At 37.2% G+C, this 23,078-nt stretch overlaps 4 protein-coding genes across 6 annotated transcripts; 2 read left to right on the top strand and 2 right to left on the bottom strand.

The window, feature by feature from the left end:
• Positions 1 to 1,843: 1,843 nt before the first annotated feature.
• On the bottom strand, positions 1,844 to 11,315 carry LOC105676707 (uncharacterized). The gene is made up of 7 exons (XM_067351423.1): positions 11,183 to 11,315; positions 8,970 to 9,268; positions 7,817 to 8,599; positions 7,215 to 7,574; positions 6,829 to 7,000; positions 6,478 to 6,586; positions 1,844 to 6,293 (listed from the first exon to the last, which is right to left on the bottom strand). Exons 2-7 carry the CDS (start codon positions 8,993 to 8,995, stop codon positions 6,217 to 6,219), a joined length of 1,527 nt encoding a protein of 508 aa, XP_067207524.1. The 5' UTR covers positions 8,996 to 9,268; positions 11,183 to 11,315; the 3' UTR covers positions 1,844 to 6,216.
• Positions 11,316 to 11,417: 102 nt separating this feature from the next.
• On the top strand, positions 11,418 to 15,080 carry LOC105676705 (transmembrane protein 115). The gene is made up of 4 exons (XM_012374798.2): positions 11,418 to 11,956; positions 12,217 to 12,472; positions 12,554 to 12,730; positions 12,859 to 15,080. Exons 1-4 carry the CDS (start codon positions 11,506 to 11,508, stop codon positions 13,061 to 13,063), a joined length of 1,089 nt encoding a protein of 362 aa, XP_012230221.1. The 5' UTR covers positions 11,418 to 11,505; the 3' UTR covers positions 13,064 to 15,080.
• On the bottom strand, positions 12,568 to 17,958 carry LOC105676704 (E3 ubiquitin-protein ligase Hakai-like). Of its 3 annotated transcripts, none has more exons than XM_012374797.2 (6): positions 17,798 to 17,958; positions 17,214 to 17,317; positions 16,776 to 17,087; positions 16,503 to 16,691; positions 15,633 to 16,387; positions 12,568 to 15,313 (listed from the first exon to the last, which is right to left on the bottom strand). In XM_012374797.2, the coding sequence occupies exons 2-6, from the start codon at positions 17,313 to 17,315 to the stop codon at positions 15,277 to 15,279; spliced, it is 1,395 nt and encodes a 464-aa protein (XP_012230220.2). In that variant the 5' UTR covers positions 17,316 to 17,317; positions 17,798 to 17,958; the 3' UTR covers positions 12,568 to 15,276. The 3 variants fall into 3 exon arrangements, with proteins under 3 accessions (XP_012230220.2, XP_012230218.2, XP_012230219.2); XM_012374795.2 differs by lacking the exon at positions 17,798 to 17,958 and adding an exon at positions 17,589 to 17,776; XM_012374796.2 differs by lacking the exon at positions 17,798 to 17,958 and adding an exon at positions 17,589 to 17,775 and having other exon boundaries at positions 12,568 to 16,387.
• Positions 17,959 to 18,242: 284 nt separating this feature from the next.
• On the top strand, positions 18,243 to 22,886 carry Ctl1 (choline transporter-like protein 1). Its single transcript, XM_012374789.2, has 12 exons — positions 18,243 to 18,542; positions 18,636 to 18,781; positions 18,876 to 19,267; positions 19,337 to 19,426; positions 19,538 to 19,677; positions 19,796 to 19,982; positions 20,067 to 20,198; positions 20,272 to 20,416; positions 20,495 to 20,635; positions 20,711 to 20,870; positions 20,993 to 21,214; positions 21,319 to 22,886. The coding sequence occupies exons 1-12, from the start codon at positions 18,432 to 18,434 to the stop codon at positions 21,472 to 21,474; spliced, it is 2,022 nt and encodes a 673-aa protein (XP_012230212.1). The 5' UTR covers positions 18,243 to 18,431; the 3' UTR covers positions 21,475 to 22,886.
• Positions 22,887 to 23,078: the final 192 nt, after the last annotated feature.

Genomic DNA, 23,078 nt, shown 5'->3' with positions numbered 1-23,078 from the left:
ATTACCGGACGGACTGCGCAAGAAAGTAGATAAAACGCCTGGACCGGCCTGTGGACGGTTATCATTAGCGGGGGGGGGAAGGGGGGAGCCGACACGGGTCCGCGTGGGCCGCACAGCGCGCGCGGTATACAGTGCAGCGAAGCAGATAGAGCTACAAAATATTAATCTCTCTTGTCGGGGCGAATGTATTTTTCAAAATTTCCGCGCGCCGTTCTATTAATGCTCCAATAGTTAATGCGAGACCATTAGTCAAACGTCGGAGCTCGTCGTGCACACGAAAAGAGAAATTTCGATTTTAAATCGCTACATTTATCATGCAAGCAGGCGCATATGACACCGTTCTGATTTTATTTTACTTCTCTCTTTCGTTCCCTCTTTCCCCCCCTCGCTCTCTCTCTCTCTCTCTCTCGCTCTCTTTCTGTTTGTAGCCTTCCGCGCAACCCCTTTTTCTCGCAACGACTGCCGACGTGTATCCGTTACCAGTTTACCGGGCTATTTCCGCTTACCGGCAAACCAGTCAGGTAATAATTTCGCATTACCATTATGCTCCCATAGATTATACCCATTCATGGTTAAAAAAATGTTTTGTACATGTGTTAATTGTGCGAGCGCTCGGAAAAATCGCGTATTTTTTCTAAAGCGCACATAATTACACATTTTATTACACTAGAGACAGAACCAAAAAAAAAAGCGATAATTATTTAAAGGTAATAATTACTGTAGAAGACAAAAAATTAAAAAAAATAATTTTAAACAGAAAAAGTTAATTCCATTATAAAGCGCAGTTTCGAAACAAGCATAATTAAAACTCACGATGTTATTTCCTATTTGAAACGCAATTCTTACGCAATCGATAAATTATAGCGCATATCGCGGATGTAAAATAGGGAGTAACAGTAATCATTTCGATATCCCGGATCGATGTAGGTTTATCGAACGGTTAGAAAATAAATCATTAAGGAAGTGATATTCCGCAGATCATAGAGAGACTGCTGCTAAATGTATTTCGCAAAAGCGTCAGCCTAACGTGAAACCTAATCTAAAACCCATACTTGTCCCATAAAATACGGTTCCATTCATCCGTCCTCGTAAACACGCTATCAGAAAATAATAAAAACGCGGAGGGAAATGGGTCCGCACCCAAAGCCATAGCGCGGCCCCGCCCGGGTCCGCTCGTAAATTTTGGATTGCGATATGATGAACGAGCGTTCGCCCAACAGTCTCTCTGCGAGGTGAAACATTTTCAAGATCGCAGCGTCGTACTTGCGATCCGCTAAACGAATCTAAATCCGCTGAGAAGATCGAAGTTTGGTGTTGCGGAAAAAATAAGAGTTAATACGTACCTCGTATTTTTCAGGGAAAAAAAAAAATCATGGGGAAAAGACGGGGAGTCGGATTGAAGTTATTATACAATTCTCGAGACGGCGGGCTCGAGCGCAACGAGCGGTATTAATCGCCGGAAATATTATCGAGACGAAAATCATCGACATCGATGATGCTAAACTACGAGATTTGAATGATATCTTCATATATCGCGGCGCTTATGATTTGAAAATCAACTGATTTGTTACCTTACAATTTGCACATATCGAAACTTAGCGACGCGTGCAGCGCGCTCTATGAATATTCATGATTCCGCATGCGGATCATGAAATGTAACGAAATCAGAAACACCGCGCGAGAGGCCGCGAGGGGACGCTCCGCGCTCGGCCTTGCCCAGCGCTCTCCGAACGCGGGAAGAGTTTCGATAAACGAAGGCAGGACCGATCTGCCGCTCCGGTGACCCCGACGTTGGCGACCGTGCGATGGTTCAACTGGGCGTAACCCCCGAAATCATCTTACAAGTGTGCGCGAGCGAGTAGCACAACAATGAGGGGAGGGGGGGGGGCACACGAAGGGGGGACGAAACGGCGCTGATTTATTTATCGAATCATAAATTAGCGGGGTCACAATGTGCGACGCGACGCGAGAGAGCCGACGCTCTTTCTCTCGTCGGGGCCGAGGAGGGACCGAGAGAGCGTAAGCGTAACGCGTGTTTGCGTTGCGTGCTCGACCGGAAACACGATTTATACCATGCAAATTAAACGCGTGCACGCTGTACGCATCGGGACCTCGCGCGCCTCGCGTGCTTCGACGTATTATTATTAATGTTTTTGTTATTATACCGTATTGCTCGCGATCGCTTCACGGATGACGAGACGGGGACAGCTTTTCCGAGCGATGCCCGCACAAATATGTATCGATGAATCCGCGCCGATTTTGTGATCAGGAAGATTTCTCTCTTTAATCCTTCGTTTCCGAATTTAACTCCCGAAACTGTCGCGATATTCCTCGCGTAAGAAATTTTTTTAGGCCATTTATCTCGTTTGATCAGTTGCTTTTTTTTTTTTATATATAGACCGATGTGTTGAATAAATTAATGTAACAAAGACGGGCGCGCATCTCTCCCTGAGTTCGTTATTAATTCGATTTAAATACCGCCCGATTCGACAAGCGTCATCTAAGAGATGATCCGCCACCCCTTTGACGTCACCCCGAATGGACTGCAATGTATTCGAAATGCACGCGGGAGATTCTTTACGGTAGCGTCCACGCGTCAAGCAATTAGACACGCGGAATAAGATCAACGCCACGCTCCGTTAAACGTTCGTCCTACGAGATCTGGTCAACGCTTTATTCACTTTTGCAACCGCAAAGCAGACGACATCTGCCATTTCACACGATTCAGGCTTCGCTGTACTTAAACGCGCGCGACGGACTGCGATAAATAATACATATATCTGGCTTATTTTGAACCCAGTAACAAATATAGCGCTTGACAATTAGATAAAAATACCGATGCGAGCTGAGAAGCCGCAAAATATTACCTAATTCAAACAAACGAATTAGATTTTTTTTTCGGAAACATTGTGCAAAGTGATGTTGCCTTTTTTTTTTTTTAGTAAATTGCGCGCGCACATTTGCGTCACACCGATTTTATAAGACCCGAAACTCGCTTCCCTGCCAATTGAAAACGTATCATGGGAATCCGACGGCCTACCTGCCGCTTCACACAAAAATGGCTAATTCATAACACGCTATTAATATCGCGCAGCTTTTAACACATCGACAGAACGCCTCGTCGCCGTAGGTATGTTGTGACAACGTTTGGGGGGCCCGTTTTGGGGTAGGGCGTTTGTTCGATGCGCCCCCCCGCCCTGCCGAAAAAAGGTACTCTCCGTCAGACGGCGAGAGACGATGTATCGTACTTTGACAAATGAGACGATATTAATTTCAAACGTTATATACCATCCGGCATATCGCGGGCTCTCTCACAAATCGTTGACGTCGCGATTTCATTGCTGTTACGCGCATGTCCAAATGTTGGTAATTAATTATACACTCGCTTCGCGAAACGACGATGTAGAGACCGAAACTCGTATCACGCATCAACCGTACCGTGTTTTATTCGCGCTGTACGTTAATTAGGAGCAGTCAGACGCATTGCAATAAATTAAAGTAACTTTTACATATGGAGCAACCGTATTAAAGGAACTTTTGTGCATGAAATATGAATAAATATTGTATGTATGTTAAAAATATATTAAACCGTTGAAAAATCAACTGTGGAAAAACCTAATTTCACGTAGAATTGCACGAAGATGTAATATCTTCCGTCGAGAGGCATTTTTATTTCAAGGATATTTGTTGTCTCGGCGCACACGAGTATTAAATGCGTCCAATTTCGAGACATTTCACATAATTTTAATGCACTGAAAAGTATTTTTTTTTTTTTTTTTTTTTTCATACCTTTTGCGTAAAAAATTCTGACAAATATTGCGATCAATCATTTCGAAAACGTCATTGAACGTTTTTTTATCAAAATACAGAATGGTGCAATCAATTAAAGATTATATTGACAAAAGTCAACATAAATTTATCAAAACGCACGAGTTATTTCTTCGCGCAGAGGCTTGTATCGTTAATATCTTCGAAAGTTAAAATAACTTTTTAATCGCAAGCAAAATCAAGGCAGATACGATCGGCACATTAGATTGATTTAATTTTAAAACATTGTACGTGTAAATTGAAGGCCGGATAATAGTTGAGTTTTATAAGAACGATTTCCTACAACAGCCGATCGTGATCTGCGGCGAATTAAACAGCGATTTTGAGACTTAGGAGGCTTCCGAGCAGCGGACTCAGCATCGAGGAGGACGGCATGGAGATAAGGCCGCCGGGAACGACAGAGCGGGACGGAAATACGAGTTTGCGAAAGGCGGGGGCGACATCGGGAATTGAAAAATAGCGCCTTGGGCCGCTGTCGCTCACAGTGATGGCCCCGTGACAGCCAATGTAACGCACGAATTAACGAAATAATTGATTTTCATACCGGTTCGAAATAAGCGCGCCACGCGGCTCACAAAAGACCCGGGCCGAATCGAACGGCCGTCAAACGAAAAGAGATATTTTGCTGATTTCGATGCGCTGAGCGGTGGTGCATCGCCGCCGCCGCCGCCGCCGCCGCCGCGGTGGCAAAAAAAATTGCAGCTAGCATTTTTAAATTCCCGGTCCCGTCGGCTCACGGCCCGAGGGCAAATTTGAATACGTCGGTTTACATTGGTAAATTGGCATAGAATTCCGGACGATGCGCGGTGAAAAAAATCGGGAATTGTTCCACGTTGTAGTGTAAATATTCAGCGGGTCGCGTGCAATCGTCGACAAATTTCCGCGAGCTCTCTATGTAAGCAAAGCTGCTGAAATTCAATGAAAATTGCGCGGACGGGTAAGAATCTTCGCGATGTTTAAGTCGCGTTGAATAAATTACGCGAGGAGCTACGCGCAAGAAGCGTAAAAATTGCTGATATACAGTAAAAAAAAAAAAACAGCATCAAAATGAATGTTTTTTAGTTCTGGCTTGGAGCATAAATAAATCTATGGCTTGCCATGAAAAACATCGATGCGAAATTCCAAATCGGGTCATATGTCAAGCACGCTTTTCATAAATTTTATAGAATATATCAGTTCTCTATATTCCTGCGGGAAGCCTGTCAAACATTCAGCCGGTGACTCTTTCTGAATCGAACCGCGGAGAAAAAAAAAAAAGAAAGAAAAGGGAATACCGAGATGTATCGCTTTCTTTCAGATCCAACATGTTATTACCGCTATAATCGTATCTATATCGAAAACGTTGCGCGACAAAGCGACGTTCGCCGCTTATATGGTACGCTGCGCAAGTCGTCGTGTCTCGTAACGTTAATGGGAAAAGCGAAAAAACATTATTCGTAGCCGGGCGGGTATAATGTAAGCGCGCCGCTATGCGGATAGAGGAAGGGCGCAGCCAGCGGCAGATGGAAAGGAAAAGAGCGAGGAGAGAAAGAGAGCGGCGACATACAGAGAGAGAACAGATTTATATTTGAAATTAGATTAAGCTTCTGCGCCTGAAAGCTATATAAACGCCCCTCCGCCTGCGCCTGCCTCCGCAATCCACCGCGCCGGAAAGAGACTCAATAAACCAACCACTCACTCTTTCCTCCTCCTTCTCGTCTTCCTCCTCGTTCTCTGTTTTGCAAACCCAAACGCACCACCGTGCACGCTTCCTGCCATTCTCTTCCTCCCCGAAAGCGCCGCCGTATACGCTCAATCTTTCTCCTAAGTCGCGAATCCTTTTCTATTTCTATTTTTCTCGCCTCGCAATTCGCAATTCCTTTCTTTTTTTCTCTCTCTCTCTTTGTTTTTCCTCACATGCGTCTGGTTTATTCCGCGACTGACTCCAAATGAGTCATTTTACAATTCCGCAGGTGGAAAAAGTCGATAAACCGAATATATCATTCTTTTTTCTTCCCCGCGCAAAGCAGCTTTCGCGAATTTCTTTTCCATCGTTTTTATTTTAATTCGCAACTCCGCTCTTTTGCGTGTTCACGTTTTATTTCCTTTTCGCGACTTATCGCCGAACAAACGGGTTGAATATCATGAATAATGCCGCTGAGTACTTTGCCACAAGATTTATTCGGTAAAAGCGCCTATCAAATATCGTGTATACGAAACATCATACAAAATATTACGATGCCACAAAAGCGGACGTCTAATGTGCACTAATTGTACGCTCTTTTACGCATGACTTTATAACTCTCATAAAGAAATGCGCCAGCGCATAAAGGGACGTTGTATAACTGTACTTGAATGCTTTCACGATTTATCATCGGACATGCGGCCGATATTAGGCAATCGACGAGTTCACAGGGGAGTCTGCAGCACGCCGGCTCCCGCGCCATAACCGTATCCTTGCGGTCCAAAATTACGTACGTAACATTCTGTGCAATTTATGGAAGAAACTCAGTTAATATCGGTAATATTAACCGACGAAACTTAACGGCAATTATCCGATTAAAGAGAGTCAAATGCGCGAAAGTGATAATCGTAATATTTCAAAAGTATAAAGCTTAAGAATTTATGTCTCTTAAAATTCTGTGTTTTCTATAATTCGATGATACTAACGTTTGCAATAAATCTCGCCGCAGTTCTCCTGATAAGTCAGCGGTTCCAGCGGCTTTCGGCAACAAAAGCAACTGAAGCAAATGCTGTGGTAGGGCACTCCGGAAGCGATCTTGGAAAGCAATTACCCATCATAAATTATGCGCGCAAATTTTTAACATCCTCCTCAAATTCTTTCGGCTCTTTCTATTTTGTACATCGCAATTTATTATTCACGCAAGTGAAAATATTCCATTTAGATATCCAAATATTGCAATTTGCAATTTTTTCTTTGGCTTAAATATTTCATATTTGATAGCGTTGAGATCACAATCTCGGTTTCCAATGCTGTAACATCGACAATATCGCACTTACCTGCATCTCAGCCTGGTAGACCTTTCTTCCGCATCGCCGACAATCGAGTCCGCCACCGAGGCACTCGCATAGCAATCTCAGCCGACAGCAGGCTCCATCGGTGCCGCACTTTGTTCCATTGTTGATGCAGTATCCGCTGCTAACGGTGGACTGACATCTCGGACTGCGCGACCTGTGTACAGACAAATCACTATTAGCATAATCGGAACACAACGGTATTTTTTTACATCTAATTTCTAATATTTTAACAGTCCAAAGCTGTATTATAGCTAGCGGATTACAGTTTTAATTAAAGAATAGAAATAATTAACAAGCAAGAATCAGCTTCAAATCAGTCAAAAGGAAGATGTACGATGAGGGGGTGTAAAACCCTGCAGAATTCACACCTTCCACACTCGTAGATTCCACTGCAACAGCTTCCGCAACTGCTAGCGGGACAAGACGATGGCAGGGGACAGCGTGGCGCGCAAGGCGATCTTCCGCGCGAGGAATGTGATGGCGAATTGTAAGTTCTCGGTGGCGCCGTGCAGATCTGACCGGGTTTCCTGCCGCGACATCCACCGCAACTTTGGACATCTATCGCGCACGAAGGCGCATCGCATCTGGCCGCTTTCTTGCAGATTTGAGGGCAATGATAACAGCAACGCACGGCGCAGTTCTGAGCGTCTGAACTAAACGCACATGATTCATTCGGTCCAGGCGTTGATCCTCCACAGCAGCCGTGATCTTGCAAACTTCTCCGTACACTACGCCAATACATGTTTGTAAAGAACATTTATGTTTAATTAACCTCGATATCTTCAAAGCAGATTTAATTGTTAAAAATGTATGCTACAAATTTTGTTAAACGCCGCAAGTGTCTCTAAAATCAATCTGATATTACTCTTTTTTTTAATCGACAGTATGATTTTCTCGCGAAAAGATTATAAATAATAAAGTCAAATTTTGTGTTCGATTTTTCCGTGACAAAAATGACGGTTTCACCCACTTTTCACGCGTGCCGCAGCAACATGCGCCGCAACCTCCTCGCATGCGATACTCGTCGCAGCTGATCGAGTCTATATTTTTGTAAGTGAGACTTGATAAATCCTCATTCGACATGGCATCTTCGCCGACCTTCCTCGTCTTATTTTCAGCGACACCGCGATTCGCCGGACAAACGTCACTCTTACCGTCCCGTCCCTCTCGTGCACGTCCATCGCTCTCGATTATCCGCTCGTCGATATTTTCCGGATGCGAACGCTGGCCTCTATTGGAAGCGCAACCCGATACGGAACGATTTTCCGCGTAATTATCGAGCCTCGACGCACTTTCCGAATATCCGTCGTCGCTTCTGCCAGCCGACAAATTGTCCGCCTGCCATATGTCGTAAAAGGTCGCCCGGTCTTCGTTATTCTCGAGTTCCCTGCCGCTGTCGCAACGCGAGCTCGCTAGATCGTCATTTTGCATGATCGTCGCACGGCGACAGTGATCGTCCGCGGCGGTTCCGACGACAGCGGCGTCGCAGAAGGACACCCGTCTGCGAAAAGGCGTGCAGCGACTTGCCGTTAACGGCCGTGACGGACACGAACACTTCCGACTCGATGAAAGCGCAATATCGGTGGTATCGACGCCGACGTTCCTAAACTCGCGGCAGGAGGAAGACTCGCAGGTGGATAGAATCACCTTTGTCCGATCCTCGCCCGTAGCACTAGAAATATCTGTGCTCACAATCCTCAATTCTATCTCACTTGGCCGCCCGTCGCAATTGTAATTCAAGCAGTTATAAATACTACACACAAGTGTAAATGATAGTCAGACATATACGATTTATTCTCGCAATAATAAATAATTGAAGTAAAATATTAAAAGAGAGTGTACATAAAAAATCCCGCATCGGATACGTTTAATTTGTATTCTATTTTTTCTTTTATCCTTTTGTTATAATCGTGTTTAACGTGAATTATAATTTTAACTAAAGAAATAAAAGTATTGCCTGTTAAGCGTTAAATATATGTGTTAAATACTACAGAATGTGTGTGTCCCCAAAAATACAATCCTAATTCAATCAATATAATCATAAATATTTCCTTTAAATAAATCATATTCAATTGGTCTAAATATTTTAAAATAATTAAATATAATACAATTTAATATCTCACCTTAATTGATTCTGCGAGCTACTCATTCCTTTGCTGCGATCTAAACTTTTAATTGTGTGGCATTCTGCGATAAATCCCTTTGCTGTTTTTTGCAAGGAACTTTCAGCCGAGTTTGCTCCAAATTTTCTCAATGTGCTATCAATCGATCTTGTTGCTTTGGTGTCCGAGATACCGCATCGCTCTCGTTAATTGTCTCACAATTATCAGTAATGTTGTTATTAGCAGAAACTGATTTCGCAGACAATGCGGTCCAAGGCCGGCAAAATTCTTGCCTTGATTTACAATCAAGTATTCTATATCTAAAAAAGAATTTGTTTTAATACTATTTACTTTACTTCAAAAATTTATATAATATTTTAAATAAAATAATTATTATATATTTTTGTAGCTTAAGATTGCAAAATCAATCAAATATTTCATAAATTTTATAATTTATGCTAAATTATAACCTATATTATACATTTTTCATAGTAAATATTCAATACTTGTTTACAATAATAAAACTAATATATAATCAAATATATAAAATTTGGTATCCACAGAATGTGTTGCAGTTTATGGTTAACTTATTTCTTACAAATATGGTAAATTGCAGACTGAAGCATTTATTGCAACGTACACTGCGTTCTGTTTGTCGTTCGCTGTGTGCGCGCGCGTGTGTGTGTGTGCGTGTGACTCTGTGAAATCTACTATCGCAAACTGATAATAATGAGCAAATTTGAATTACCATTTGTGCTTCCAAAATCATGATCATTTTCAGTAGCATCGATGCGTATTAGAAGAAGTTAACATGAGAAATGGACGCGTAACAATTTCAAATTTCTATAGACAGTTATTTGAGGTGTCGCCACCTTGCAGCTTTGTCGAACAATTATTTATCTTATTTGGGTAAATAGGTAAGTAGATAAGTAAGTTACCTACTTACTGACAGATAATTATGTATTTAAAAAAGATATACTAATATCAAATTATCTTATAAATTTATCAGTATTGATATAAATTATTCATAAGTTATAGATAATTGCAAAAAGTAAATATTAAAGAATCTTATAATTGATGAATAAAACTTGTAGCTTGTAACTTTGAGCTGTTTTGTTATATAAAATTAACTAAAAATGTCGAAAATTATGTAAGATTTGTAAATAGAAAAAATAATAAGTAATCATCTAACTTTTCATTGTATCTATTAAAGTAAAAATAATGTAAAAAAATGAGAAAAGAATGGAAAAAAAGAATATATTTATTAAAGTGTAGGCTCCAATAATTTATTAAATAATAAATAAAAAGGCAAAAAGAGCCGTTGCTACTTATTCCTGCAGTATAATTTCTCCTAATGTACAAAGACAAATGTTTCGACCTAGATTAGGCCTTCTTCAGTGTCATACAATATAAACTGAACATAATAAAATTTAATAGTGTCGGAGAATTTCATAAAAACCGAAACGATAAGCGCAAACATTTACGTGGCGTGGAATAAATTAGTGAGATTTCCTTGTTTTGCAATTATTCTTAAAAAACACTGTAATTGTTAAGTAATTTAGTTCGCGAATTATGATTATTACAAAAATATTAGTTAATATACATACGTGATAATAATGAAACCAAGTATCCAAAAAATAAAATCATAGAAGAGAGTCAGAGAATAAAATTTCAGGTCGAAACGTTTGTCTTTGTACATTAAGAGAAATTATACTGCATGAATAACTAGCAACGGCTTTTTATCTTTTTATTTATTATTTATTAAAACAGAAATAATTTGAAAAATAAAGGAAGTGAAAAGGAGGATTGTTAGGTAATAATTTATTAATTATTAAAAACATGCAAAACAACTGTATGCAAAATCTTTGCAAAAGCCAAAAAAACAGGTTTTTTTCCCAAAATATATATCTGACAGTATAATTCTTATCTCATAATACTAATTCATCAATAAATATGAACAGCTCTTTGATTTACAAACAGCATTTTGTGTTTAAAATTGCTGTAATGAATTAGTGCCGTATTGCATATTTAATGCTATATCAATTCATCAATAATGTAACATAATTTTATATTACTATTTATGTTATATTTGTTGCTATTAAGTATAACCTAATGCAAGATGTATTAATCCACAAAAAATGACATAACTAGGGTTATGTTAGCTGGTCGAAACTGTCACACTTTGCATATCAAAATTTTAGATCCAAAATGATATGATTACATGAAATACTTACGGAACAATTGCATTTACTCGACATGCCGTATGATTTGACAAAAGGCCTCAATTTTGTGCGCGATTTAACATCAAGTTTTCGAGTAAAAAAACAAAGAACGGACAATGATATAAATCATTATTTTACCAACGACTATAATTTTGAAATTTTTATTCGGCTTATTTCAATTCATTTCGCCGTCGATAGCAAAAATGATCGATTCCACATCGAGTGTATCCAATCGACACTTCGTACACTCGCAGTCAACGTCAAATAGCAACGCGCGAGTGGCGGAGTGGTAGTTCTCTTCAAGGTGCAAAAAGAGGTTAGGTTCGCTTGCGGCGATGGCGGCGATAAAGGGCCTGGGTAGGAATATCCCCTACTTGAGGCAACAGGCTGCAGCTCTCCTGGGCAACACCAGCACCAGTGTCAAATTCATCTGCGTAGTGGTACTGTTCTCATATTGCTTATCTTTTTCCGAAGAAGCGGTGCGCATCCTGAGCGTAACGCCAGGTTACCTGCTGCCGCCGGTCTTTTGGTTCTGGACGGCCTTCACCTTCTGCTTCCTGGAGATACACTTTTGGGAAGTATGCGTGGACATCGTCACCGTCGGTCTGTGTGGTAAACTAATCGAGCCCCTGTGGGGCGCCTTCGAGATGATGACATTCTTTGCCATTGTCAACTTCGGTGTCGCAGTGCTCTCGTCGCTCTTCTATCTGTTTCTCTACATGTGCACCAGCAATCCGGACCTACTCTTTAACATACACATACATGGCTTGACTGGCTACATTGCAGGTATCTTTCTCTTATACCTATTTGCATTGATGATTAGCGCGAAGCCTGATCAACTGATCTTCACACTCTGCGAAATTATGCATTGGAGTTAATTAATTTTTAGCAATTGATATAACTTCTTTAAAGTATTTTTATATCACTTGCATGTAATGTTCCATGAATTTTATACTGTTTTTTATATCAAAGAGATTAGAAAAAACTTTCTAATTATGCCCTTTTTAATTTACAGTAACTCATACAAGATAATTCTGTTTTTTTAGGAGTTGCAGTGGCAGTAAAGCAAATAATGCCAGATCATATCTTAATCAAGACGCCTATTGGAAAGATCACAAATAGAAATATACCTTTAATGGTCTGGATTGTTGGATTGATATTATGGCTTATTGGATTGCTGGAAGGTACTCATCCCACTATGTTTCTCAGCGGATTGTTGATATCATGGATATATCTGAGATTTTATCAAAAACATAACAATGGTAGTCGAGGAGACATGGCGGACAACTTTACATTTGCAAGGTAAGAGAATTTTATAATTTTCATCAATTTGTGAAAATGCTAGCAATTCGATGTGCTGCTTACTTAAAACTTTTCTCACAGTTTTTTCCCAAATGTCTTACAACCGCCAATAGCGTTAGTAAGTAATACTATACATGGATTTTTTGTGCGTATTGGACTTTGCCGAAAAGTAGTCAGAAGATTCGACATGTCCAATACACCACCCGGCTTGGTTATCAATCTTCCTGGTATTGATCCTCACGATAGCGAACGACGTAGGTGAGTGATTACAAAATAAAATATACAGATGCATAAACTCAACTTGCAATATTTTAGTACATTAGAAATCCAGTATAATTTTGCAAGTCATGCAATTTTTATCTCTTTAATTCATGTCGACTTTGCAGGCAAATAGCATTAAAAGCGCTGAGCGAAAGGTTAAGCAGAGATCATGCGAAACCTTGGCAACCAGACAGAGCTAAGAAACACTCTCCCATTCCTCCGGCAGTTTCCATACCAATACCCGACTCCGCCACACCTAAACCACTCGCGTCTCCGCTTATTCCACAAGTCAATGTCAATATACATAATCATCCCACTAGTAATACGTGATTATACGAGACTGACTGATTTCAATAGGTTTATAAATTATATTGAAAATCTTCTCCGAAGAGTAAACATAAGTATGTAAGGCGGATTTATAATATGGCTATATTCAATAATGGGTCTAAATCTTATTTTTTTAATCATGTATCTATGGATGAAACACGTTATCACTATGATTTACCTCATGCATAATCTACGTATCATATTTACGACATGAATATATTTCAAAGAAAATTAACAGTGCATATACATATGTACTGTAATAAGACTCGATTTATTGACAGCATTTATGTGTATACACTGATAAATATTATTTATATATGAATATTTTGTGTAAAAAAACCTATATACACTCAATTGTTCACATTTCTGAAAATTGGAAAGAAAACTCCAATGTCATTCTAAGTTGCTAGCTGTTCTTATATAAGTATGAAATGCAAGTTTTAACTTTTTGTCATTTCCATGCTCTGAGAGGTGATATTCAATACAATACACAAAATACTCCTTTAACATAACAATCATCTAAGTAGAAGAAATATACTGCCATTTAAAAAGAAATCAAATTATCTAATAAACAGAAATGTCATAATTTTTTTATATTATAGTCGACAAATTTTTCGTGAATTAAAATATCACTGCTATCGCGCTTTGTACAACAAATTATCAAATTTCACATAATACTCCTTATTGATTATCATGCCATATTAATGCCGATTTAAAGAATATAATCTTTAGAAAATTTTAAAGAACATAAAAAACAAAAATAACTTGCATCTTACGATGCTATTTTCCAAGAAACGAAACAGTGTTCTCACTAAGTTATGTAAAAATCAATGAATGAATGACATAAACACATTTTAATATCTCCATAAAAAAACCTCATAGATTTACTTACAATGCTATACGATGCATTGTTCTATCAAAAAGTCCGATGACGTTTTAATAATAACATATAACAAATAGATGCTTTCAGTGCAATATATGCAAAACGATATGATTCTGTCAGAAAAAATTTTGCAGAAAGTGAACAGAGATTTAATGTCTTATTTCATAATGAATTTTGTATCATTAAAAATACATTTAGAATACTTGCTGTGAATTTGCACGTGTACATGTTGAAGTCAGATAGTTTCTATAAAGATGCAGAAAGTTCTACTTTTACATTTCAATCTAAACATATATATTTTTTCAACAAAATGTTCTAAATTATTATAATCGATATAATATATAACATTCTCATTTATCACAAGTTCTATTTTTATTGGAATCTCTAACTTTAGTTATATATCAAGACGTATAAAAATTTCAGTTTTAATAGTAATTCTCTCCTATATAATTTCATTTCGTATACAATCGCTTATTTCATATAAGTGTATATTTCATGTTATAAAAAGCATAATATATTTTTCATTCATTCATAGATACATTCGTATATACATAAACGGAAGTGCGTGGGAAAGATAGTTTAATAATTATAACTATAACGAATAATGAAATGAAATGAAATGTATATAATTCCACGATATGCAGCGAGTTTGTAAATATAATAAAGATTGATGTATTAAAACGTAAAGGGAACAAGATATTAAAAAGGGGGCAGTGATTATAGCGATATATATATATATATATATATATATATATTTAATGGAACGAAATTAAGAACTATTTTTATGTATGGTGTAATAAAATTTTGAAAGTAGAACGCGAGTAAGAACGCGAATGCGTGTTCTGAGTAATTTTGACCTTCTATTTATGCAGTATGATTGATAAATCTTTTAAGTACTTTTATTACGAGTATTTAGTCAATTAATATTTATTACTGTAAATACTGAAAAATGGAAGGCCAAAATTATTTGAATAAATGGAGACGAATGCTTGCTGAATTCACACGAAGCATGTTTTAAGAATCTAATGTATAATAATAATAATTATATATATGTACATGTTATATATATATCATTAGTTTTGTACATAAGTTACAACCGTTACAATCTGTACAATATTAAATTCTACCGACAAAATATCCACGTTAATTTCATTGTCAATATCTTACAACTAATATAATCAGAAAAAAATCACAATTTGAAAAATTCCTGATAATGTGACAAACACACGTTCTGCAAATGCCTAAGATTAAAATATTTCAAAAGAAATATCTCTTATCAAGATTATACATACTACACAATTATATTATAAACTTGTTTAGATGACAAATATATTTACCTTTGAATAGCATTTTTAATGTTGCCGTAGAAACTAAAAAATAAAATATTTCATAAATATCCAGTAATTAAATAAAAAAAAAAAAAATTATTTTATTACATTAAAATAATATATCGTACTTTAGAACATGTGACATATAATCGCTCCAATCGCTTTAAACTATAATTATTTAAAAAGTATAAAATCTCGACAGCCCAGTAGCCATTCAATATACACGTATATAGATTATGTATCTATATATATATCTTGATCTGTATAGTATTTGTCATTTTTTTATAATTTGATATCCATATCTCTCATTATTATCTCAATATTACACATCTCATAGAGAAGAGCAGTCTTCTTTTTTTACCTATAAAACTGCTGTTGATGCTGCGACCATTGTGGCTGCGGTGGCGGTGGCGGCTGTTGCTGAGATGGCGGCGGACCATATTGAGGCTCCTGTATGTAACCAGTGGGCGATGGTCTTATGGAGGTCGGTGCCGATGACACGTACTGTTGCTGCTGCGGTGGCGGTGGCGGTGGCACGTACGACACCTGAGTTGGATGCTGCGGCTGCGGATAGTACTGTTGCGTCGTCTGCGACACCGGCGGCGGCACGTTGTAGCCACCATAGTTGACTTGCGGCGGCGGCGGCGGCGGCGGGTAATAATGATGACTCTGTTGCACGTGGAGCTCGTGCGTGGCCAAAGATGCCGTGTCTTGAATCGGCACGGTGATGAGATTAGTCCGCATCGGAGCGTTATTCGGCGGCGGCGGAGGTGGCGCGGACGTCTGAGCGTAACTCTGCATCGACATCATCGCCTGCTGCTGCTGCTGCTGCTGCTGCTGTTGCTGCTGCTGCTGCTGCTGCCTGTGTTGTTGCCGATGCTGCTCCAACGTTGGTTGCTGGCTCACCATTGAATTTACACGGGGATCGTTGCCCATGATCGGCTGAACCATGTGAGACTGCACAGATTTCAGTCGTGTGTTCTGCATCGACAGGGAAGACACCTTCGTCAACTGCGACTCCATCTCCGACTTGGCATGAACGTACTGCGGAGGATCGACTTGCATCCCTTGAACTGGTTGAGGTGGTGCTGATATATGCCGATGATTAATGTGAGCCTACAAAATTATGTATATATTCAACTTTGATTGGGTAATATATTGCATTATTTTATAATAACTATTAAATTAAAGTCTGCATTCTCGATTCGGGATTTTATCGATATTTATTTACCTGCAGATCCCGTTGGCTAAGATATGTTCTTCGACAGCCCGCATTCCCATATCTTGTTCCACCATGTGTGCACATAAATACTGTACCCAGACCAGTTTGCTCTACTCTGGATACCTTTTCCATACAACGAGGACAGACTTTATCCTCTCTTTTAGCACAAGAGAGACAAAATACATGTTTGCAAGGTATCTGAAAACATGTATATGAAACGCAATATAGTTAAAAGCCAATTTATGAGAAATATAAAAGCCACATTTTTGTAACGAAGCATACCATACGACCATAAATGAGAATGGGTTTTAAACATTTGTCACAGCAGTGTATCATAGGATTCAGTACTTTCTCTCCAATAAGATTCACTCTGTGATCCCATCTCAAACGCAACATTGGCTCTGGCGGACCCCGATTAATGGTTGTAAAAGTTGGCGCTTCCAACTGCGATATATCAGCTTCCAAATCAAATTGCTGTTCAAGAGAAGGCTGCTGAGACGTGGGAGCTTCATGTTCCTCCTGCTCGCCACCAATTGCCTCTGCGGTAGAGTCTTCTGTTTGCTGCGGAGTATCTTCGTCATCACTTTCGATAACCTAAAAACAATTTCAAGACATGAATTATATATCAAATATATTATTTTATCAGGTGACATTTTAAGTAACTTTAGTCTAATTAAGAATATAAGTTAATTTAAGAAATGAGTTAAAATTCTCATCTACCTTAACTTGCTTCTTCGTTCTTCCTCTAGCTCGGCCCCGAGCACGTCCGCGAGCCCTGCCACGAGTTCTACCCCTCATTCTCTTACTTCCATTCTCCTCCATCACTGAAATAAAAAATTTATGCTACATTAAATTTTATCTTTTCATGATCAGATCAATTTTGACATTTTGATAAATCAAGTTTTTTGCAAATATTATATAATTTCTTCAATAAGTTTCTTAGAAATTACAATAGAAATAAGATCGTTTTTGTTTAAAAAAGCCACAAATTTTTAAATAGCGATGATTAGTAACTGATTCAGGAAAATCTATATATATATATATATATTAGTAATATAAATATTAGCATTAAAAATTGAACATGGTTGAACACACATTCCGAATCTGTTTCGGACTCCGATGTAAAAATTATTCTCATTGTTTTTCGTTGAAAAAATACAACTTTAGACGATTGTAATTTAATCGTAATCCAAAGGTGTCCGATAGGTTATGTCCTAGGCGGCGTATTTCCACGTTTGATTATTCTCGACGACGAAAGAGATGATCTTCGAGGACGCAAAATGTTTGTAAATAGTCATACTCACAACTGAAATTTGGCGATTAAACGGGAACGTTTATTTTGCTAGAGTCAAGACTAATGTTTTCACAACATGCCGACGATTGTATGGCTAAATGGTTGATAATCTGTTGCTGCTGCCATGTCGCGGCGGTAGCTTTCATTGAAATAATCCCCATGTGACGTACGCATTCGTTACCGTGGAAACGATATTACGCCGGAACGCAGATCGCAGGGCTGTTCGCAACAGCAGTCGAACCTACTGCAAACAATTTTTTTTATCACAAAAACCGATATGTAGTCACAGAGCTGAAATTTCCCGGTAATATGCGTAAAAACAGTCTGCGCTTTGTAACAACGGAGAATAGATTTCGGAAAGTTAAAAATTTAATTTTAAACAGCAATTAACGGCGAGAAATGGAGCGTCTATTAATAGCTACACCACTACATAATCATGGCTGTGATGAGTATGTGCGAGGGTCTTTTACAGTTATGCCATGGCTACGGCACTGGGCGTGTAACGTTTGGTGTACTCCGACACTGTGAATTGAAAAGAACGCACGACGACAACAATAACAACTTTGCGCGAACAAGTGTCTTTTAGCGTAGTGCCGTAGTGGTGTGCTAACGATTGGAGGCAATCGAAGAGGCGATAGAAAAAGATGCCTTGCTGCACTGGTAGTAAAATTGAGGAGCGCGCCGAACCGACGCGAGTGCGGGGATGCACGGATGTTTTCTGGCTTTGCTCCTTCATTGCGTTCTGGTTTCTCATGGTATATGACTGATGCTCATTGTATACATTCAAGCATTCCTTTTATAAAAGAAGACGCATCTGTAGCCCGATATGTTAATTTAATTGTCCACAGATCTTAATCGCGGCCTTCGCAATAGTCTACGGCAACCCCTTGCGGCTCATAAATGGATACGATAGTTTTGGAAATACGTGCGGCATGAAAAATAATCCAAAGTTTGGTAACATGGAGCTCTCTGGGCAGGACACCAGTGACAAGCCGTCAGTATCTTATAAATGTTCTTCTCCTATTTATTTTGAAATATCTATCTTTATGGCAATATATTCTAAAAATAGATATTATGTCACATTTTAGATATTTATTCTTCCTGGATATTAATAATGTTACACAGTCGTTGAAAATTTGTGTGAAGCATTGTCCCGATCGAACTTTAAAGACAATGGAAGATATTTGTACTTTTTACAAAGCATCGGGATCGCAGTTGTGTCACGATAGACCAGGAGGCGATTTCAGTGCCTGTAGCAGCGAGAGTAGCAAATTTAAGAATGGATCTTGTCCAGAGCTACCAGTTTTCGCTAGTATACCTGTTTTAAATCGCTGTATCCCTAAGATAATTCAGGAAGTGGGTGAAACAATTGTCTTGAATTTATATGGCTTTATCAACTCGTGGGATGTATTCGAGCAAGTTTTGGGAGATTTATATAAAACTTGGAAGCACATTCTAGCGTTATCTTTTCTGGCCTGTGGTAAGTATACAATGCATTGCTGTATCGTAATAAGCTATGCAACAAATACTAATTTTTTTTTCTTTCCAGTTTTATCACTCTTTACAATAGCCATCTTTCATTTATTGGCCAATATTGTGACATGGATTATAATTGTACTTGTAAGCATCGCTTGCACAGGTGAGTTACATTTTTTTTAAATATTAATATGAGAAGAACCGACTTTTTTAATGAATATGCTTACAGCAAAGATGTGATAAATAAAATCATACATATTAAAAATGTTTATAGCTGGCACAATCCTTTTATGGGTGACGTATGCTGATATTAAAAGAACATTGGACAAAACTGATTCAAATCAGCTTCTTGAAGAATCTGTTAGGAATGAAAGAGCATTTCTCGCATTTTCCATCATTGCCACTATTATCACTGTAAGTGCGACTGAGATAATATATCTGAAATATCTCTATAACATAAAATATATATGCAAGATAACGTTTTATTTTAAATAATATAGAAATTCTTATTAACAATCTCTTTTTTTTATAGGTAATTTTACTCTTTCTTTCATGCATATTACGCAAACGCATCACTTTTATGGCAGCACTATTCAAAGAAAGTGCAAAGTGCTTGAAAGAATTACCTGGCCTATTTTTCCAACCATTTTTAACATTTATAACTTTACTATTGTTTTTTGCCTTTTGGATATTTGTAGTTCTTTGCCTCGCAACAGCCAGTGAGTATTCCACAACATTTTATTAGTAGATAAGCTTGTTTTATGACCAAAGATTTAATTTATTTATATGGAACTTTATTACAGATTATCCTGAAACAAAGTCAGTACAAATGTACAAAAGCACTATATTTAATTCTATCAATTTAAGCTCAATTGATGAAAAGGCTTCGTTAATTGAGAAAAAGGAGTTAGATTTTTCCCTGGAGAATTTCAAAAGTAATTTAGCATTTTTTTTGTATATTTTGTAATCAACGAAGAAAATTAAATAATGAGGCGTTGTACGTTTTAGCGTTTACTCTCGTCGAATACGTTGACCTAACTTGGGTGAAGTATATGTGGTGGGTCTATCTCATAGGATTGATATGGACGTCGGAATTTATTGTGGGATGTCAAGCCATGGTAATATCAGGTTCCGTTGCCCACTGGTACTTTAGGTAATATTTTACACAACGTGTATTATATATAAAATTATGACGAGTGCGATTTAATAACGACCGGTTTTTTTTCATTAGAGGTAAAAATGCCAATACATCTCCAGTGTGTTCATCCATAGGGCATTTGGTGTGCTATCATTTAGGCTCTGTGGCGTGTGGTTCACTCTTGATAACCATTTTTAAATTGCCTAGACTGATCTTAACGTACCTGCATACCAAGTAAGTTTCTTGGTAAAAAAAAATATCTAATCCTCGATTTCTTCGATCTTTTAATTCTTGAATTATATTCCACAGATTTGAGAAGACTAAGGAAACATCTCCATGCTCCCAATGTGGTTTGAAAGCTTGCATTTGCTGTTTCTGGTGTTTGGAGAAGTTTATTCGATATATGAATCATAACGCGTACACCGTTGTTGCCATAGAGGGTACCCATTTTTGTAATGCGGCAAGAATAGTACGTTTTCTAAGTAGTTTATATCTATAAGAATTTAAAAAAAATAACGATCGAATATTAATATAACATGCATATAGATTATTAATTGTGTAGCGCTAAAAACATCTCATTTTCATTTCAAGGCATTTACTACGCTCGTCAGTAATGCTCTGCAAATAGCAGTGATCAATGGATTTGGCGATTTTATATTGTTTCTGGGAAAGTGTTTCGTCACAGCCACAACCGGAAGTGTTGCATTGCTTTTAATGAGACAAGATCCCAAGCTACATTTCTATGCTATTCCGATCTTCATTGTTTGTGTTTTCTCATTTTTCATTGCTCATTGCATAATTTCTCTTTACGAGGTAAGTTATAATTTTTTTATATTTACTTACTTAACTAAATCTTTGCGAAGAATTTATTTTAGTGTTGTCTAGATCTTTTATAATAAATTAATTTATTATTTCAGACCGTCATCGATACATTATTCCTGTGTGTATGCGAGGATAAAAATTTGAACGGTGAAAATGGAAAATGGCGCCAGTCCGCATTAGCTCAGATCGGTGCTACTAGCAGCAACGCGAATGGGCAGCAATCTCACGAACTAACACCAATGAACAAATAAGTTCATATAAGTATTTGATATTTTACATGCATCTTTTTTATACACATTTTTGTACGCACATATCTTTTTTATATTCTTAGGGTACTTATTTTTGCATTTTATCACTTTATATATCTATAAAGTTAATGAGAGTACATTCCTTTCAATTTTCACGCATACAATATTGCATTATTATACAAATAACTACGAAAATCATGAAAATTATTTTTACAATATAGATACTTTAAAATATTTACGCATAAAATCATAAGAAAGTTGTTCATAAGATATTTTAACATATAACAGAACAAATAGTTACGAATAACAATGATATTCAAAGTGGGATATATGTATATTTTACTTTTATCTAATCGTGTAATTTTGTAACACATACTACGATTTCTTTTATGGTGTTTAAGTACAGACGCTCATCTCTTAAGACCATAGGTCTTCTTTTGTGATATATCATTTTTATATCATTAGATTTCATTCAATCTGAATTGTTAAATTTTTTATCATCACAAGATAGAGATATTTAGGCAATTTTTATTGTAATGCAAAAATTTCGAAATTGAGCAACTAGCTACATAATAACACGAAGAATCATGCTTATGAAACAGAAAATAATGCAATGGCGATTAATTGTTTACTTCGAGATATGCAATCTGCTTGTACTTACCGTCAGATCTTTATTTAACTGCCAACTTTTAAGATATATTTCGTAATTTTTATCAGAATCACTGAAAAAGAGACTATATTTTATTCTGTAAGAATTTTTCATAGCCTTACTTTTTTGCTTTACAAACAAGTTATTTAATTATTTTATTCAGTACTAAATATGTGATTCACAAGCAAAGTATATTGGTTTATAAGAGCTTTTTTCAGACAACTGACTTTATGTCATCAAAGTGCCATTACACAAACTGAAAACTTTACTGTGTCGTAAAACCATTTGTAATGGTATGAGTATTGGCATTTGCATCTTAAAAATGTAAATGCAGGTCATTTAAAAAAAAAATATTTTTTAACAAAATACTCCAAACATTAATACAAAGTGCAATTACTTGTAGTACAACAAATTTCTTATATTTATAATATGAAGTTTCTCTATTGATGAAAAGTCGTTCTTCTATTCATTGGAAGGTCTAAACTTTACACATTTTTATTCCTTCCAATGAAATGATTTAAAGAAAAATATGAGACAAAATTTAATTCATACCTAGATAATAAGAGGCTTTCAGATTCTGATGTACAAAGTATTTTAAGCTAATTTAATAAGAAGTATTATGCAAGTGCTTTTTCGAGTTAAATTAAGTAATATACATGTAGTTTTCTAAGATAAATTTAAAATATTTTAGATAAACATACATGAATTTATATTGATAAGTATGGCATACCGATTAGGAAGTACAAAATACTATCAAATGGTTTAACTCGATGTGTTTTACATAATCAACGATTACATATCATGAATAATTGATTACACGATCAAGTTTTTTTTTAAACAGCTTATTAAGCAGCTATATAAACAGCTATATTAAGTACTGAAAAAAAATTTTATTTTTTAGTAATATACGAAAAGTGTTTATAATTTAAGAAAAATTTCAATTGAACAAATTGTGAAT

This window comes from Linepithema humile, chromosome 3 (assembly GCF_040581485.1).
Source record: "Linepithema humile isolate Giens D197 chromosome 3, Lhum_UNIL_v1.0, whole genome shotgun sequence".
Classification (NCBI taxonomy): Eukaryota; Metazoa; Arthropoda; class Insecta; order Hymenoptera; family Formicidae; genus Linepithema; species Linepithema humile.
The sequence above is the reverse complement of the archived record's forward strand: the minus strand, read 5'-3'. Positions and strand labels throughout refer to the sequence as shown.